The sequence below is a fragment of the Halyomorpha halys genome, unplaced genomic scaffold (genome assembly GCF_000696795.3).
Source record: "Halyomorpha halys isolate HHAL.00 unplaced genomic scaffold, Hhal_1.1 Scaffold392.1, whole genome shotgun sequence".
In the NCBI taxonomy this organism is placed as follows: Eukaryota; Metazoa; Arthropoda; class Insecta; order Hemiptera; family Pentatomidae; genus Halyomorpha; species Halyomorpha halys.
This window is the reverse complement of record NW_027114089.1, coordinates 116072-137887: the sequence shown is the minus strand read 5'-3', so window position 1 is coordinate 137887 and position 21816 is coordinate 116072. Positions and strand designations below refer to the sequence as shown.

The window sequence follows — 21816 nt, the reverse complement described above, 5'->3', positions numbered from 1 at the left end:
TTAATTATTATTATTAGCATTAGACTAAGATGAAAAGAATTTTAAATAAAAGAATAAGGAAATTACAAATAATAAATAAATTAATTAATTACAAATATCCCATTTTTTAGAAAACTATGACATGACATGTTCCTACAGAATAAATCTAAGGTATTTGATTTTCAAAATTAGAGATTAATATTGGTCTCATCGTAAGAGGTTGTTTGTTTTTGTTTATTGGTGTAAAACATCATTGGTTATAAATGTCATTTACACCTTATTTAATTTTTTTTTTCAATTTTTTGCCTGGCTGGCGTTATATTTGTGTCATTAAACCTTTTGATTTTAGAAACTGAAACACCAATTTCACTGTTATCACCGTCTCTGAGGGTTTTTGAAATATCCGGGTTTAATCCTAAGCTACTGAGGTGTGATGTGAAATATGGGCATTCTTTGAAAATATGGCTAATTGTCAAATTATTGTTGCAATACTGGCAGTTCGGAGGCGCTTCTTTTGAAATAAGATAGGGGTGGGTGAGCCTCGTGTGCCCTATTCTTAGCCTGGTCAGTACGACCTCCTCTGTACGGCATTTGTGGCTAAAGGTACCCCAGGGCTGTGGAATGAAAGCCCAAGGAGTGAACTATTGTAAGAGGTGTTTATTATTATTTATATGTTTCATTATAAAAAATAAAAATGTATATATAGGCTTTATCAGGTAGGGCTTATTTTTTTTTTAAATATTGTTTTTACTAAAACTTTCCTTATCTAAAGTATTGGGAAAATTCAATCTGAGCCAATTTTCGATAGGTTCATTACAGAATGGGTTCAGATAGAGACTCAAGATAGAATAGTTACATAATAATCACGATTATATGTATATTATATTTATTAAAACCATTTAATAATTAAAAGCGAATTAAGATTTAATTGTTTTACATCGAATTGATTATTAATTTATGAAATACATTTAATTAGATTATATGATTCGAATTACCATTACTATATGAAATAAAAATTAATGGTTAACCATTACCTTGAGAATTTATAGTATGGTCAATATAAAATTATAATTTAATTGAACGTTGGGAGAGAATCAAAGAATTATTGACGGAACAGTTTATTTATAGATAATATTATAAGGAACAATTATTAGCTGATTGTTTTAAATAATTTATTCATTTGTTTAAGAAATGTTTCATTTTCATATTGTAGTATGATATATTTTATCTCATTATTCCATTTCTGTTCCAAGTTACTATATCTGTTTAATTACTATACTCCATATTAGTTATGCGAGTTTTATCGATTAAAAAGCCTCCAATAGTAAAAATATATTTGTTAAAGTAAATAATTAGAAATATAAAACTCTTTTACCACTCAGGAATCAAAAAAATCCTAGATAAACGTGCCAAAGTTAAGTAATTGGTTAGTTGAGTATTTATTTAACAATAATTTAAATCGTTTAAATATACTTTATTATTAATAATGTATGTATGAGAGAGAGAGTCTATATTGCGAAATAGGGAGTAATCTGATTCTGTCAGTATGAGTTGATTCTCATTAAACTGACTGACATTGGAAGAGAATACAGTGCCGGTTCATCTTCAAAGCTACAAAGTTCAAGACGTTAACAGCCAAAATTAGTCTGAGATCTGTAACAACTGTTAGCAACTCTAATTACATCGCCACCATTAACTAAGTTAACAATTATAATGAAAATTAATTATACTATTCTGGATGATTATCTCGCCAAGATAGTTAATGTTTTTACACATTAGTAATACTTACATTAAATATATAGCAGAACCCCAATTAAAAATCGCTGGTTAAGCGGGAGATCTGATTAATCCGAATAGTATGAAAGGAAAATACTCCTATATTATTTAACTGAATTTAATAATTTTTTAAGCAAAATAATAATAAGCAATTCCACAATCAGGTGAAAACTAAAAAGCAATACAAAACTCAATATATAAGTGGTATGCATATCACTATATATAATAATTTCTTTAGTTACCTATATCATTTATTTATTGTGCAATAAAAATCTTAAAGTTGTTAGTAGTCGTTACAAAGTTAGTTTACTTTGTTAAACCAAACGTAGTTTTTTTTTTGTTTTTTTTTAATATGCAATCCACGTCGATGTTCGCCTGGTTATCTACAGGTGACCAACCTATTCTAACCATGGTAGTGGGCCCGCCACTGAATGAAAAAAGTCAACGCTCCAAGGCTGGATCCGAATCGGCACCGCCCACAGACCTCAGATCAATAGACTTGCATCCAACCCCTGAGCTGCAGTGCGCCAAACATAGTTTATCTACACTTAATTATTTTCTTTTTACCAGCGTTTAAGCGAGTGAGTTTCTAATATATAACAATTTTCAATCATATTTCTACTTAGATTAATGTTTCGGGTAACTTAAGGTTAACCGAAAGTCTGAATTGGATTGGGGGGGCTACCATAAGAAAGGTACTACCAGCGCCCAGCAACAAAAGCTTACCTCCTCCAGCGCTCTCGGTGGGAAGAGAAGCAACCTGAACTAGAGAGCGATCTTGTTTGTTTTTTGCCAACAGCAGTTCTCTTTTTTTCTTTTCTTCACTATCATCTTTAGTGCAAATGAATGAGTAGATAGACTCTGAAGTGCCCCCCCCCCTGTAGCAGAGGAGGAGAGAGAGAGATCAAGAAATGAAGGAATTCAAGAAATAAGGAGGGAGTAACCAGAGAATGGAGCAAGTCCACCTAATTCAGCATAGAAAACATCCATCATTATCATCAGCCACATATACCTGTAACTTAGACAATAGATTTTCCTTTTCAGTTAACCATGTTTTATTTGCATTATATACAGTCCACTACATCCCACCAGCTAATCAAAAGTGAATGTGCGTCTGGTCTTTTGTTGAAGGAGTACTTCATACAGTAAAGTGTTTTTGTTATGATTTCATTCTTTAAAAAGTTTTCTGTATTTTCTCGGACATTTTTACAAATTATTCAATCCCCATTTATCTATTTCTCAAACTATATATCATCAATATATTATTATCGTATATTGTTGATTATTACATTATCAATATATAAAATCAATAATACTATTCTCGACAGACCTGCAGATTTTTACTATTTTTTTTAATGAAAAAAAATTAATTATTTTTAAAAATAACTGTTTTCAAGACTTTCTTCCTCTGGCTATTAAGTTCAGGATTGAACTGTTGCGCAACAAATGGACCTTATGCAATGCTGTTGATCGTGTATGAGATCGCTTGACGGGTAGCACAATGGCTAATAGTGAATCGATCGAAACAATCTTTTTATGATACAATAGATTATTTCACAGATTGTAGCGTATATTATTGTTTTTTGTACAATACAAAGAGTTGGGCTACAGTTTTAAAGTATATGGTGGTATTTAGATGAGAAATTTTCACTTCTTGTTACTTTCTGTCCCAAACTCCTGTTTATTTATTTGTAAACTTTTATATTTTAACAAGTTCTATTTCTTACTATCCGGTTATAAATAAAAGCTTTCTGAAATTGCAGATTAATTAATTAATTCCAGTATTATTTTTATTCCCATCTATAATTCCAACGGAAAAATATAAAAAATAACATTATTCAAAAGGAATCAGTCCTAGGGTAAATAATGAATATTATTGTATTTTGGTTAAAATTTCTTCATATTTCTTTTATTATTATAATTCATACCCAACAATAAAATTTAAAATTATCATAGTAATCTGAAAGACAGAATTGATACAAAAAAATCAATCTGTTTTGTGATAGATTGTCATTGAGGATGGCCGAATTGGCTGAAACGTTGGACTTATAAATATAGATTGTTTTGAGACTTAAATGAAATTAAATTAATTAAAAGTATAATTTTATTGTACTCAACGAATTTCATTAATGAAAGTTGCATCTGCTTATTGAACCGAGGAAATTCTTATTTTATTTTATTTCTATTCCTGTCTGCAAGAATAGGGCTTATGTTTCAAAGAGGACGACATGAGATTCTCAAAGTGCCCCTGCTCAGAGAGATGAAAGAAACTGCATCTGAATAGAAAGGGAAAACTTAGTAAATAATAAATGAAGGATGATACGAATTGAACCTGTAGGCCTCTTACAATATTTAAAGGGTTATTCCACAGCCTCTCCAGGTAGGGGTTATGATATCACCAGTATCCAAAGCAGGCTCCAAACTGCTACGTAGAGGGATGTTCCTTTCCGGACGGAACGGGTTTAATAACCGGAACGGTTCGGAACGGAACCAGATCGCTCTGAATGTCTGATCCAAAATTAGAAAGTGGAATCTTTTAAATTTAGTTGCAATCTGATATTTAATTCAAGCGTCGGACTGTTATAGTTACATTATATTCACTATACCAAGAGCACAAAATGTCTAACATAATAACAGAATGTACATCGAATACAATAAATAAATAATAAAAAGATAATGCGAAACTTAATTCAACAGAAATAAATAATGTTGTGTAATACTTATTAATATTATAACATATAAGCGAAATTTAATATATTGTACTAACTTAATTTCAAACATATAAGAATTTTTTTTTATTTATCTTTTTTGAAACTTACAACTGTACATAATAATACATTCTGTAAATTTGATGTAAGTTTATACTGGAGTGATACAGGCGTGAAACTACCCATTGGTAGCACTAAAATGACGTTTTTACATTAGAAGGTCGCGTGACCATCTTCTTTTCAGGCCCCCGGAGGATCGTAAGGAATGGAAGTGGAAGCAAGGTTAGAAACTAGTAGGTTTGGCTACTTAGGAAGTTTATAATGGAAGGAATGATATCTGGTTCGGGCTAGACAGTTACATATGGAACATCATACTTTATGTATGATTTTATTTGTGCAAAGTAAGGAAGGAGCATTGAGGATTTTACGAATGATTTCGGATTGTAAGGATTGGATAAAAGAGGAATTCAAAGGTTTAGTGGAGCCCCAAAGCTCAACTCCGTACGTTCAGATTGGCCATATTACAGTCATGTAGATCAGTCTTCTATAATGAGCTTTATATCTTATATGAGGTTTAGACCGTTTTGCTGTAATAGTCGAAATCGACGTGCAGTTTCTTGTCTTTTCAGTCTTGTGTGAGAGTTCCAGGTTAGTCGTTTTTCCAGATGTTAAACATATAAGAACTTTAAAGCCAAAAAAAAATAATTCGTAGAAGTAATTTAAAACTTACATAAAAACTCAAGTATAAAAAAAATATATATACTACTTTGAAACATATATAGAAACTCATGTATAAAACACATGAAAGTAATTTAAATCATACATAAAACTCTTCTATGGAGTTCAGGAGGTTGAATTCCGGAGAGCGAATTTGTTAATCGGGTGAATTGAATAATTGGGAAAGGGTGAAATTGGAGGAGCAGAAATGAGAAAGAAAAATAGGAATGAATGAAACATTTGTATTTGTTGTACAGACCGAAATGGATTGTAAAAGGAAACTGTAGGGATGAAAAAAATTGTTTATTATATCCTATTATTGTATCTATTTTTTTTATGATTATGCCATGTATGTGTAATTTATATATGTCCGATTACGGATTGATAAGTATGCTGTGTGAGATAGCAACCTAATGTATTTACGCAGCATAGATAAATAAATAAAGTATTTCTCTCTCTCTCTCTCTATTCATTCTATTATTGAAAATATTATAATTTTACTTTTTTTCTGTTAGTCTGTTTCTTAAATTTAATTAAAGTTAAATTAACTTAATTATCCCATTAAAAGTCAATTATTTATTTTATTAAATCTACGAGTATAAATGCCATTGTTTTTATTATTAACTTTTCTTTTTCTCTCGCCTTAAGAATTATAATTTTTATTAATTTATTTTATCTTAATTTTTTTATAACATCGTAAATAGGTGAGGGTGCGTTTTGCACGAGATTATAATCCCATAATCAATTACTTAAAAATAAATATGTAACTTAAGTATAAAAGGTAACTAAAGTATAAAACATACATGAAATTAATTTAAAATATGCCTAAAACTCAAGTATAAAACATACATAATAGTAATGAAGAGCATATGTATATATAACTCAAGTAAACAACATTCATGAAAGTAGATAAGAACATACATAAAACCTCAAGTATAAAACATACATGAAATTAATTTAAAACATGCTTAAAAACTCAAGTATAAAACATACATAATAATCATATGGCTGTGATAGCTTTCACTATCACTATTACAATTACTATCTACCCACATTTAAAGAAAACTAATTAATTAATTGCTAATTTAAAAAATAAAATTCAGTTTGATTAAAACAAAATTGAATTTCCCATAAATGTATGATTGCAAATTTTAAATCTTTGAAAATTCAATGAAAATGACAATTATCTTAGAGAATTTTAGTTTGACTAAATGAAAAATGTATTTCATTCTGTAAGTGCAGTTTGTGATAGAAAATTTCAAAGCATTTACTGCTTTGCATATTACTATCAATATTATTAGGGATTAGAAAGATTATTAAATACCATTCAATTTAGGTATAATTAGTAATTCTTAATTTTATTTACTTATTTAGATGGGATAACTCAGTTACATTAATATAAATACAGATACATACATAAATATGATATGAATTACAAAAATAAATTGAAATTTAAAGCGTATAGATGGAATAAAATATATACATAAGTATATATGAATATAATAGGGGGCAGCGGTAGCAGCGTGGCAACGCGCCAGTCTACCAAAGGTTGTCAGTTCGCGTCCTGGTCCCACCCGGGCTTTTTCAAGCATAAAATAATAGAAAACTCTCAACCTCCTCCCTAGCATTAGTGAGGCCGTTAGCCTCACAAAAAATAGGCGTGTGAGTGACGAACTCACTCTACGAAAAAAACACGTCAAGAAACGCTCGATATATTAGCAAAATACATCGCGCGAGGACATAGACCTCCATGATCTTTTGCCAATATAATAATATAATAATAATAATATTTATATAATAATAATAAAGACTTAGCGAACCCGAAGGCCCGCTGCCGATACCACCAATCGTTTTACATACATATAACATTAAATACATCTGCCCAGTTACACTCCTCCAAACCCAAATATACTAAATCAGTCTTAAGGCAATCCTCCTATCTACGTTTTGGTATACCTCTCGGACGTTTATCCATCTCCACTATATTCTAAAATGTTAAATTTATAAAAGAGTATACCTGTAAATTATTTCATAATTTTAGGTAATTATGTACCTAACCTAAAAACGATGAAAAGGCTTCAAAGTAATTAGTGGTCTATGCACCCACTTGGCATAGGTTTGTTTGTGTGTAGACCATTGTTTCGTTTTGAAGTTGTCATTGTTAGTATAAATAGAGTTCAAATTCAGAAGTTCCAAAATTGAACTCAATATCATTGACTAGTTTTGCAGCAGAATGAAATTAAAAATCGCGTACGATTGGACAAAACGGCTCAAAGGCCATAGTATGAATCAAACTGCAATTAATATGGTGAAAAAACGTTAATATTAGTTCTATAACTTAACTTCATGTTATACATTAATATTAGTTGTATAACTTAACTTCCTGTTTTACATTAATAGTTTGATGGTTTATTCCGGTTATAAAAAAACCTGGGCACTTCATTGGCGATCGATTAAGAAGTTTATGAAAGTAATTTCGAAATATTTTATCTCCTTTAGATTTTAATACTTTCATGAATTGGTATTAAAAATGAAATGAGAAATATAATGCAAGGCCACAAGATTTCATAACCGAAATAAATCGACAAACTAGTAAAGAAAAATTTGAACCCGTGTTATACTACTCATTTTTGTAAGTTTTTTTTTCACAGTATCATTATATTATGAGTATAACTTTGACTTTTACTGCTTATAATGAAGTTTAAAATTACTAAAATATTATTTATTTCGTTTAGTGCAGGACTTTCGCAACAATATTTTTCATATATCCGATTTCATTTTTTTAAAAAATATTCCTTTTGTCACAGTTATACCATTTAACTGTTATTTTCACAGTTTAATCTCTCTATGCCTGTGATTTGTTATTAACTTTACTTTTATCTTTTATTAAGAATTATTATTTTTATCCATTTGTTCCAGGTCGTGGACAGACTTTTTAATATTTGGTCCTCCCTAGACAAACCTTAATTTCACGGATGACCTAAAGTTTTTACTACTGTTTTACAACTTTTTTTTTTGTACACGAAATTATAAAAGTTGAATCTTGGCGTGATAAACTGTCATATAAAAAAAACAAGGTAATTCGGTGTTAGTAGTTCCTTCGTGGATCTTAAACCCCGGGTTTTCTGTAGTTTATTTATTTGTCCTTCGGGAGAGTCCACGAGTTGACCCGTAAAGCCAGTGTAGAACAGGTAACTCTAAAATGGAATTTACCGATCTGTTGCCTGAACCGTAAAGGCAATATTACCTCTTGTACTGCCATTACATACAACATTATCCCCTGTTCCATTGCACTGCTTATTGATTTACCGGGTTCAAGTGATTTTTTTATTATTTATATACCAGATTGGCCTGGTGGGCGTTACATGGTTAATGTAAGAAGTAATTTTTTTTTTAACAATTGATTATGAGGGGGGAGAGAGGTATAGTCTCAAATAAAGGACATCTCTAACTATATATAACGTTACAAAAAAAAAAAAGTTAAAATAAAATAAATAGATTAAAACAATAATTCTTAATAAAAGATAAAAGTAATGTTATTAACAAAAACAATTACATTTATGGATTTAAAAATACAAATAATTGACTTCTAATAATAAAAAAAGAAAGTGAATTTAAGAAAAAGATGAAGAGAAAAAAAATAAGATAAAATAAAATTATAGAGTGACAATAACAGAACTGACAAATATATAATTTATAACAGGATGTCCTGCAGCCTGGGCTTCAGACTTCGGGTTGAGGTTGGGTTACCCAAGTTGTAGGTCACTGCTCCTTTAACTGTCGGCAACTGGGAGTGGAACTTCATAAACTTTTTTTTTATATAATCGTCTATTGTCTCTATTTTCAATTCCCAATGCAATTGGCTGTTTCTTACAAACTAAGGAGCATCCACTGCGATTCTTAAAACTTTATTTTGAAAAGATTGTAATTTTTTTCCTTTTCATAAAGAACGCCGCTCCCCAGACTTCACAGCCATACATCAGCAGTGGCCTAACATTATTATTAGTTTCTGAGAAAATCAAAAATCTTCACAACTCAGTAATACAAGATAATAGGAGGTACAAGATATGGAAACAAACAAAAAATATCTAAAAAATAAAATTTTCTTTTTTTCTTTTCTTACGTCGGCCCAAGACTCCCGTTGGAGTCCTACACTGCAAATTTTAATTTTATTCAAAAATAAGTGTAAAAAAAGAAAATTAAAAAAAACTAATTAAAATATCACTAATATCAAAATCATCAGAGGTTAATTAATATGATGAAATGTATTTAAGGTATTTTTTCATTTTCTTAAAATCGAAATAACTTTGTATACGAATTTACTAACCTGTGATAGAAGCCGTACCACATTTATTATTTATTAACCTGTGACTGTCTCACTAACATTAATAATATAAAAAATATATTGCTGTAAAACACTAAATGTAGAAAAATATAAATATCTAGGTTTGACTGTGGATAATGCTTTTTCTTTTTTCGGGAACCACACATAGTAAATGCTTTAATTAGATTGAGAGTACGCGCATATAAAGTGTATTACCTCCAATTTGTACTTAACAGAAATGATTTAAGTGTACAAAGCATTATTTGAATCGATATTAAGATATGGGATCGAATGTTATGGTGTCAGTGACGATATTTAATTATCAAAACTTACAAATCTAAAGAATCGAATAATAAGAAAAATAACGCACAGCAATGATAAAACAGAAAATCATCAAATCTTTAAATCGTTGGTACTTTACCATCTTAACTATTTTATTTTTATAGAATTATCTTAAAATTTATGGAGAGTAAAACTGGGTACTTTCTTACTTTTATGATTCCTAATATTTGAATTTGATATCTGCCTGTATTTTTTCTTAACTCCATATAATTTATTTATTGTATTACAATTAGAATTAGTAATGTATGTGTGTGTTTAATAATATATATTATTTGATCCTTATTTTTGTCATATTCTGTATCATCTTGTTTTATTCTCATTATTATATTAATTCACTAATTGTAAATTTGCAGCTTTATTATTCATTTGAAAATCGTTTCCGTTATTTTTTATTTAATTGAATATATTTTTTTAAATATTTTTTTTTTTACTTTATTTTCATTTTAGTAATTGCAATTAAATTATTAGTTGTATCACTTGAGATCGTTTCATACTGTACTTAGCCTCCACAATGCCCTAATAGTCTAAATCGTTATATTTACATTTCACTTATGTCTATCATTTTTATGTGTTATTTTAGTACCGACCGATAGGTGTAATCTGTTCGGATTATTTGGGTGTAATTTTTTAAATGAATTAAAAAAAAAAAAAAGCATATTATAATTTTTTTGATAAAATCCACCCATTTCCTGTTTATTTTTTTTAGAAATTTTCGCTACATGAAGAGTCGGCATCTCCAATTAGAGAAAAATAAATCAATCACAACTGCTCAGACTCGAGAATCAGGGAGTTATAGGTTGATAAGAACCAGGACTAATGGACAATGGAAGCCTGGAATATCGAATAACGTCTTCCAGCCATCAACTCCTCGTTATCACGAATCTGTTTCCGATCTCTACGATATCCGTTATATCGATGTTCTTCGGGGTGCGAGGATATATTCTTAAAGGTGTCAGATGGCGAAAATAACATCCCTAACGAGGGAAGGAAAATCTAAAAGTGATTCCAGTTTATATTGAAATGTCAGCATAAAATGAAAAAGAAAAAAAGTTAATTTCTCTTCTGAGAATGAAAACCAAATCACCTGCTGCTAATGTTATGTTAATATTATATAAAAATAGTAGGAATATTATAATCATTATTTTTTATTTTAGGGAATTGATTTTAATTGAAGCGTTGCATTTTTATATTTATTATATAGAACATGTGCCAAAATTTTTAATAATATATATGTGTATATATAAAAATGAATATTAAAAACATGAAGAAGAGTGTTAATAAAAAAAAGAATAACTATATTTATTTATGAAATATTAAAAACAGTTATTACTTTCCATTTATGCATTTAACAGGACAGGGTGTCTTTTGTCCCTAACATGTTCATACTTACATTCCCAACCTTGCCCAAATTTTTAGGACGGCCCAATCTGCTTACTTTTTAATATATATTATTATTTTTTTCATTACTGTTTTTTTATTAATATTAACAAAATATATTCAAAAAGTCTCAACACCTTTATTAATTATATCACATGCCGAACGTTTCGGCCAATCCGGCCAAATTTTAGTTTCACAGCCTCAACATTTATTATAAAACTCTGCAAACTACTGTGCTCAAGTAAAATAAACAGAGTCAGAATAAATCTGTATTTGTCACCATAATATTTAATAATCAAATTTATTCTTTTCAAATACTGTAGTTTATTCTCATAACTTATAACAACAATCCTAAATACTACATAGGAACTAATTAACTAACTAACTAACTAAATACTACTTAGCACTCTCTCTTCTACTTATTGGGAATCCATTCCTCCTCATTCGTATATACACACCCCCCTCTCTTAGTTCTTCTTCCTCTACCTTCATTATTTTCGAATAAAATAAATATCATGTTAGAGATTAGAGCAACTATTCCAGAGAATAGTCGAAAGACGTACTAGGAGACAAGATGTATATAGTAGCATGTAGATAGTAGTTGTACAAAGTATGCTATAGAATCTGTATCTTCTCTCTTCATATAAATAAGGTATATCTTAGGTGTTATATTTTGTTATTCATATAGAAACGAAAATTGGATATTTTTTACTTAATTTCTTTTCATGGCAGTGCTTAAAATATGCTACTGTTCACAACTATCTCTTTCCTATATTTTTTTCTGAATCGAAGTGGAATAAATAGATGGTTTGTATTTTCCTCCAGATTAAAATACAAATCAAACTGAAGGCGTTTTCGGTCAGTTTTTTTTTTTTTTTTATAGTGATTTGTCCTTTTGGTTTTTTTGAAAAATTTTATATTATTATCAATTTACACAATTTTGATCCTTTTTTTCTCTCAACTTTTATTCTTTAAAATTCTCAAAAATTTCGGCCCTCAGGCCATTCTCAAGGATACAACCTTCATAATTGATGTAATTGCTTTTTTAAAATCTCAAAATTGCAGACTAATTGCCCTCGTCACATATAACTTTTTTTTAAAAATTGATATCATAGATTTAAAACTTTTTTACAGAACACTTTCCCTCTTATAGGGAAAAAATAGCTAATATGTTTTTAAGTTGTAAATATAAGTGAAAGAGGGGAAGTGTTTTGTAAAAATGTTTTAAATCTAGGATATCAATTTTAAAAAAAAAGTTATATGTGAGGGCCGAAACGTTGGAAAATTTTAAAGAATAAAAGTTGAGAGAGAAAAAAGGATAAAAATTGTGTAAATTGGTAATAAACTAAACCACTCTCAAACAATCATATATAATTAATCTAATTTATTAAGTTATATTCGATTATCTGATGCATTTTATCATCTACTCAGCCTATGAATAAATAAAGGATGTATAATGTGGCGGCTCCGTTCAGCAAGCTAGCAATAATATTAATCATAGAAAGTAAAAAAGATTAAAATAGATGTAGAGATAGAAGCAATAATAAAGCGAATGAGAGAAAATAAAACAAAGTAAAAGATGCTTTAAAAAAATAATATAAATTATTAAAGATAAAAGAGTACGATAATTATATGGAACGGAAATGCTAGGAAAAAAGATGAAATTGTAAAAATTTCAACTGTTAGACGGGGACAAAGAAGGCTGTGAAAGAAACTGCTAACAACGGTTAGGGATGGTGTGTGGGGCTAACGGTTTTTTCCAAACCATTAAATCAAAATACAAAGAAGTACATAAAAGAATTAAAAGAAAAGGGAACAAGATAAATGCCTATCTTTATCTTGTGTCATATGATATTGGTTATGCTTCAGTATTACCACATTGCCTGTTGTCCCAAATGTAAGCATTCAAGAAATAGTTCCATCAAGTTTTGTTTTTACTCTTGAAGTTCGGAACCATCTTATCCGAAGTTAATTAGTTCATTGTACATTCCTGTGAAGAAAAAGGCCGTTATGTTCGTAGTTGCTCATTTCCTCGAGTTAGCTAAAGGCTGAGTCCGACCTCCTTTCCAAAATAAAGATGAGGGGTATCCAGCGTGTTTTCATATAATTCTACTCTGGAGCATTAACCGCTAAATCACGTGGATAAAAATAATTAAATACATTTAAATTAAATTAATTAATTTACACACTAGCTGCGTCCCGCGTATTAACCTGCTTTATTTTTGGGTGGTACATTTATTCTTAAGGTACATATATGACGCAGTGAAACGGGCTCTGACTATATTCACTAAATATATTTGAAATATAATTTCTCACTTAAAAAAATCTTTACAATCCTATAACATTACAAAAATTTTTCGTCAAATCCTCAATGATCCTTAATTTGTCGCAAATAAAATCATACATAATGACTTTTATATTCCATATGTGGGGGATCTAGACCGAACCAGATATCAATCGAAAATGCGGTTATGTTTTGATATTTCGTATCAACAATTTCAAATAAATAATTGTGAGATCGACAACGTTGATTGTATTTCACTAAATATCAAAGATGAAGAAGGCTTGAAAACGATTTTAGCAAATAATATAATCTGGGAGCTTACTTAGAAAAGGGCAGACATCAATTAATTTAAATAAAAGTAGTGCTTTTTTGTTTTTTATCTTTGGGGCACGACTAAACCATCGATTTCCACTCGTATTCGATCTCTACAAATTAAAATCTTTAATTCTCCTTACTTTGTCACATATAAAATCCAAAATTATCTTAATGTTCCATTTGTAGCCGATCTAGCCCGAATCAGATATCAATCTTTCCATTATAAATACCCTAACCACCCGAACCCATTAGTTTCCACCCTTGCTTCCTCTTCTATTCCTGATAACTTACTGAAAAGAAGATGGGCTCGAAACCTTAAATAAATATTATTGGAGTGCTACCTATGGGTAGTTTCTTTAGTATTTTTTTGTACGTCCTTTAAGCTTATTACATTTATTTCTTGTATTTTTAGCTTAAATAGTATTTTAAATTTATAAATAGGGAAACAATTTTTTTTTTATTTTAAAATTATATCATAGCATAAGATTTTCGTTCCTAAGTCCACACACACACATATATGTTTACTTATGATATTCAGTTGTTTAAAATTTTGAGGTTTCTACGATTATCTCGATGATGTTAAAAGGGGGAAGAAAACATAATTTCTTGCCTGTTCTAAAACACTTGTATGGATTCCTGTTTTCAAAGGGTCTCAAGGTAATGAGAACCCCTTGTAGGTTCGGGAACTTCTTCTGGGATCTCCACAAAAGGTCAGAAGAGCAAAGAAGATTTGCGATTGAACTTAGAGAGGTGCGGGCAAAGGCGAGGGATGGAAAGGGGGTTCTGGCTTTCGACGGGCTAATTAATTAATTTTAAAAAGTCTCCTACTCGAACCAAGTGGCTGTTAGGTTTTAAAGGGGAGCAAGTCGGGTCAGTGATCGAAGCACTAACAGGGTCATTGCAGCGTTACAAAACAATTTCATGATTTGTGGAATTGTAGCAGATGGGACATACCACGTGTGTTGGCTCCAGCAACTGGCTCACTATGTACTATTTGATCCAAAAAGTGGTTACGCAAGCTCAAGCATGCTTGGTCGTTTGCAGTTATCTTTAAATAAAACTCTTTAAATTTATAACCTACAAGGTAAATTTAAAATTGGTTTGGGGAGTGGAAGAGGCGAAATGTTTACCGCTCAGTGCACTCAATTCTTTCGATCCACCTCTCCTATAATATTGTGAATATTGATTTTCTGTACTTTTACGGTGTACACACACTGTTGCTTTCAGATTCTACTTCTGATAAGAGTCAGAATATCAAGTACTAAAAACGCTCCTAAAAAAAAAAAAAAATTGATCCGTTGACCAAATTTTGTATTTTATGAGATTGAAGAATCAAGACTCCAAATATTGAAGACAGTAAACAAAAATAGCCGTAATAACCATCCCCAAAAGAAGTTATCATTTATTACAGATAATAATCCACATACCTCTATTATTAATAAATAACGTTTTTCTCAGTTTTCCGCTAAAAAGAACTAGAAAACTAAATTTAATAATCCTTTTACTGGAAGAGTCTTATGGAATTAAAAAGGATTTAGTGAATGACATAAATTCTTCCTTATTAAAAAACAATAGTTTATTTCATATCATCAGCAACGTTTCGGGAGATTTCCCCCATCTTCAGGCTGCTAAAAAACAAATTCAACAAAACCATAAACATGTGCTTACAACAACACTCATATATCATATACACTCAAAGAACTATTTATAAATTATTTACTTGTTAACAAAAACCTATATATTACATATAATTTTCTCCTATTTGTCATTCTTGCTAATATATTACAATATTAATGTCATTTAATGAGTAAAATTTGCTAATGGTCATACATTTTAGGAGAATAATTACCTTTCTGAAGGTTATCTTCCAGTCTGATAACAACCATATAGACTATAAAATACTACCATATAGAAAACTAAGATTTTTCCGGAGATAACCACTGATCTAAAATTTAAGTACAAAATACGTTTAATATATTTTATGATTAGAGAAGTTTGTCGGGGGGTACGGTCAGCAAAGAACAACATAAATAAACAAAACCATATTTATTTATTTTATGCCGACGTTTCGACCTGAGTTTCAGGTCTTCATCAGGGCTATAGAACAAAAGAGATAACAACAACATTTCGAGTAACTTACAATACACTAGATTGTTTACAGTATGGTAGCAAATTCATAAACGTGTCTTTCTTTTATAATCAGCTTATTAACGCATTTTAGACACTTTTACATGTAATGTAATTATCAGTCCTACTAATGCTTATAACTAACGTATTGATTGTTTTTCTGTGTGTATTCAACTTGCATCATTATACTATCGGGTTTGCTTTATCTCTGTCATAGGATTGTCGAACCTCGGTTTCTTTAATCTTAATTATTTATATAACTTTTTTTTTCTAGGATCGATCAGTAACTTGGATGATGCCGAACCTACTTGCAACAAGAGCCAAGTGAAGAAAGTCATATCAGGGGTTGTAGGTGCTGCGTCCAGCGTGACCTCAGTTCAAGTTGCCAATCTTTTGAGGCTCTTCAAAATACCTCAGGTAAATGTACTTTTATATTGCTACGTGTACATTTAGAGAGTACTTTTTTACGACAGTGAAGCTACTATCACGTTATAAGGTGCCATATTATAGCCACTGCTGCAACTGTCTCAGTAACTGTCATGGTATAGAGAAAAACTTTATTCAGAAACAACTAAGTTGTGCCGACCAAGTTCATTGGCTTACTAGCTATACAGCATACTTATTCAAATCAAAACAGAAAACTTTTTAAATCTTACAACATATAGAAATAATAAAGCAAGTAAAAAATACATAATAATAGTTTTCGGATTTGCATAATTGATCGAGACAGACACATTAGTACAAGAGCCCAAGAGGAGAAAAAAGGCAGTTATCTCACCCCAATTTTTGATTACTTTAATGAAAACTATGCATAATTAATAGTCAAAATTGATGAATCTGCCAAGTATAGGTAGGGTGAATAAAAAATGACGGCTGTTTCAAAGCGATAAAAAAAAATTAATTTTTCATTCGGAGCTCTATATCTTAAAAAGTAGGAACAACACAAGAAAACCTAAGAGAACATCATTTAAAGATGAGCAAATTTTCTAAAATATGAGCTCTAAAAGAGTTATTTATGTTAAATAGTCCTCGAGGTATAGCGTTTTAAAAAGCGACATTTCATAACAAATTATATCTCAATAACCATTTGACGTACAGATGTCTATTAGCACTCAAATTAAAGCTAGTTTAATGAGCTATAAAGTAGTTTATGACGTTTATCTTCGTAGGAGCAATAGTTTACATAAAATTTGCTAAAATAAATTGATTTATAGTTGATCGGACAAATTTTCATTTCCAAACTTTATATTGATATGTGAATATCATAAAAACTACTATCCCTACGAAGATAAGTGTCATAAACTACTTTATATTAAGTTAAATTTCCTTTATTTCTAGTGTTGGCAGATATATGTTGGTCTTATGGGTCTAGAGATATATTTTTTCAAAAATCCAACGTTTTATACGAACAACTAGAAATTAACATTTTGTCACTTTATTTTGTCAAATATCATAAAAACTACTACTCCTACAAAAATAAACATAAATAACTATTTTGTAGTAAATTTAACTAGCTTTAATTTGAGCGCTGGCAGACATCTGTACGTCCAATGGTTTTTGAAATTAAGTTTTTCATAAATCAAATTTATTGTCCGCACAACTATAAATCAATTTATTTTAGCAAATATCATGAAAACTACTATTCCCACGAATAGTAGTTTAATACGATTAGTAGTTCAATACGAAGGTAAAAGTCATATACTTCTTTATAGTCCATTAAACTAGCTTTAATTTGAGTGCTAATAGACATCTGTACGTCACATAGTTCCTGAGATATAGATTTCTCAAAATAAATAAACTAACTACTAATCTTTCAGTAGATTTTTAAGAAATTTTGCTTTTTAAAAAGCTATATTTCGAGAACTATTGGACGTAAATAACTCTATTAGGACTAATATTTCAGCAAATTTACTCTTCCCCTACTAGGCAGACTCATCAATTTTGACTAGTAATTATACATAGTTTTCATTAAAGTAATCAAAACTTGGGGTGAGATAACTGCCTTATTTTCTTTCCGCTTCTTGTACAACATCTTTCAGGCACCAGGCGAAGAAATATGGTTTTCACCATTTCGCCCACTGCACACCTGAACGAGGAATGCGGCAAGAAGACATCACCAGATAAGCCATTATTCCTATGAGACCCCAATGGTCTGTCTTATATCATCTTATATAATCAAACTAATTTAAATTAACATGACTAACTCTAATTGCTCCTCCAGGGATTAACACTTAGTCTTATAAAAATATATGCATGTTTTGAAAGAAAGGTCTCACAATTTCAACACCCCACCTTGTTCCACACAAATAAAAATTCAATGTACACTCGGGATACCTGAAGCAAGTAACGGACAAATCCCGATGTATACAATATTATATGACTTTTTTTCCCTTTTTCTTTCTTTTGTTGCATCGCTTTGGTTCTTTTATCTTTTTATTCTTTTTCAATATTTTTTTTTCTTCTTTCTAAACTTTATTAATTTTTTTTGTTAATCTTTTTTTTCATGTTTTCCTTTTCTACCTTTTTTTTCATATTTTCTCTTTCAACTCAATGTAACTTTCCTCTTTTTTTTTCTTCTTATTTTTCCCCTCTTTAACATAAATAAAACACACCTAAACACAAATTACAACTAATATTCATATAATAACTAATATTCAACTAATATTTTATATAAATAAAAATATAAACACGAAATACATATGTGATAAATTAATAAAAATAATTGATAAAAGTAGTGATGATAAAAAACAATTTTAAAAATTACAATTATATGTAAAAGGATAAAAAAATAATCTAAACTATATTAAAGTCCTTATGACATCATTTACTCTTGACAATCTAAAATGAACTGCAATTAATTTCTTACCAAATTATAAATTAGAAACAAATTATTTGATTAATAACAATTTCAGTAATGTTGAAATAATTTTATTTCTTGAAACAGAACCATTTAACAAATAAGATTGTAGTAAAATTATAATATAAATAATTTCCAAAATAATTTGTTTAGATTATTTAACAATTTTTTTTCAAATAAATTTTACCCAGGTCCCAGAGTATATCTACAGTCTCCTCTCTTTCCCCAATATTTATTAATTTACTTTGAAATAAAACATAAAATAGTTTAGTTTATAGTTAGATAATAATGAGACCTCATTTAATCGAAAATAATAGAGTTAATTAATACATTTTTTTCCCTAATTGTGAATTTATTTAAACGTTTTTGTTTCTTCCAGAAGCCGACAATGTGAAAATGTTTATTTTATTTTGAATAAAGTTCTAAGCTATGACTTAATCTAGTAAAGAAATACAGAAGTGAGAGATGGAACATTCAGAGTGAATTAAAAATATTGAATTTCTATGTCAATATAACATGATAAAAAATTTTCAAACTATTAAAAACAAAATATAATTAATCATTTTATTTATTAATTAATTTAAATAGAGCTAATAGTAATTAAAAGTTTTTTCCTTATCCATCGGTAAAAAATTATTTATTTTATTTAGTAACAATCATGAGCAAAAATATACAAATATTCATATTTACATTTTTTAAAAGTATTAACAATTAAAAAAAACTCGTTAAAGTGATATGATACTTCAAGAAAACATAAATTTTAATGAAGATTTTTATTTTTTGACGTTTGATTTTTTTTTTTAATTATCTTGCTAGAAAAGTAAATTTAAAAATTTTGATGAGAATGATTCATTTCATTTCAAAGGAAAGTGGTAAGTAAAAGTTGTCTAATGATTGGACCCTAACAATTTAAAAAAAAAAATATTTTATTTGAAAAACTATAAATTTCGATGAATCATTACATATCAAATTAATTTTTTTCTTTTTCATTTTATGCTAAACGTTTCATTTTAAAATTATGTACTTGGTTTAATGACAAGTATCCCACTAATCTTTCTTATAGTCCAAAAAAGCTTGTGGATAACGCGATAGATCCTTAAAAATGAAGAAAAACGAAATAGCTTGGTGTAATCTTAGAAAAAACTATTTTACATTTTTTTTTTTTTTTTTTTTTAGCTTTTCTTCAGAAAATTATTTTTCTCATGCTAGGATTTATACGCTTAATATGCCATCTTGGGTAGTAAGATTGGAGTTCTATGTCACTCATAGTCTGGATAATAATTCTAATTATTGCACTTAATTGTATTTATAAAATATTACTCATGAACAATAATAGACTCCCTGAAATATTTTTTTTTTTTTTTAAATTGAGAGATTTCGGAAAGCGGAAGAACAATTGAGGTAGTATGAAAATTGAATTCCAGCCTTCGTAATAGGAATATAAAATTATTTTTACAATTAGCTTCCTCATAGCTCTTAAATTTAGGAAAAAATTTTATTTTTATAATGAAAGTAGTTTTTTATGTATGGTTGCATAAATGTATATAGTTTTTAGCGAATTTAATTTGATTCAAACAAGTTTAGGTAAGCTTTCCATGTATTATTATTATATATTAAACAATAAAGTTTATGATTATTGCGGGATTTTGTTTTATACATATTTTGAGCTTTTACTGCACTATTTTCGGGTTTTTCATCGTAAAAAATCCGATCTCTATTTATTACGATATAGAAAATTATATTTTAAAATTGTTTATTATTATTCAATATGAATGATTATTTTTATTTAGAAATTTTCGGACTGTTTTATTTCTTTTTGTATCACTCTGTTGAGTAAGATTTGAATTTTTATTTTTTATTTAATTGCTTGTAACTTAAGCTTACTTTTTTTTTTTTCTGAAATTTGTTGCCAATTCTTTTTGTATGGGGAATTTTTTAAGGACAAATAAATAATATGTTTTTTTTTAGCTCCACGGGGCCCAGAAAAGTTCAGTTTTCAGAAAAAAAAATGAAATAAATAACTTTATATGAGAATTTAGATTTATTGAGTGAACAGTTGAACCTATACACTGGCTTAATAAATTTTATTAAACATATATTTCTCGCAGACAAGATACCAGATCACCCATGAGATAGGGAACAATATTGTTAATTAATTAGACATCAATGAAGGTAAATTAATTAACCAGATGTGTTGAAAGCGGTCACTCTGAAACCGGGCACTCAGCTTGCTTTATCTTGCTCTGTAACCGAATGTTTTTATACTTTAATGATGTCAATTCTCCATTTAATTAAATAATTTTTCACGGTGTCCCAGTAAACATGATCTACAATTTTAGGAATTTTAGATTATAACTGTCGCATGTATATTTTTTGAGGGTATAGAAAATTTACTAATCGTACCAATTCTTTTCCAACGTCTATTTATCTATTCCCTTACTATAAATTCCACATGTACAATTATATGAGAATCCGTAAAAAAAAAAAAAAATTCCAAATATATGCCCTCTTGCAACAAAGGCTCCCATCTCCTATATCAGAAATCTCATCACCAATGAGCTCGTTGCTATCTAGAACACAATGTGGATGTTTCGAATAAATCACCCAGCCTTCACAAATACATTCCACGAATAACATTACATAACCACAAACACACAGCACAGAATACACATTGACACAACGCCTTACAGAACATGGTAACACAAAATATTACTTTTTACTAATTTAAGACAGACACTAAAATTCATAAAACAATTTAACTTTGACCAGCTTACTGATTATAGAAGGGCAATCTAAAACCTCTTGTTGTGTTTGTTGATTTTGATTTTTCCCTTCTTCATTTTTATTATTAATTAATTGTGTTTTTTTTTAATGCTATAAACAATGTAACAAAGTTACGTATGCTCAAATCTTTTGTATTGTAAACATGCAATGTATGTAGCATTCCTTTCATGCCATGGAACATGTATAAAGGAAATAAATTATCTCTTTCGGGGGTTACCATATATAT

The 21816-nt window shown here is 29.1% G+C and overlaps 1 protein-coding gene across 1 annotated transcript in view; it reads left to right on the top strand.

The window, feature by feature from the left end:
• The window catches only part of LOC106682173 (metabotropic glutamate receptor), a gene marked incomplete at its 5' end in the record, with an annotated part of 282446 nt that overhangs the window by 218288 nt on the left and 42342 nt on the right, over window positions 1-21816 (top strand). The window contains 1 exon segment of the mRNA XM_067051351.1: window positions 16224-16366. Coding sequence (XP_066907452.1) covers window positions 16224-16366 — 143 coding nt within the window.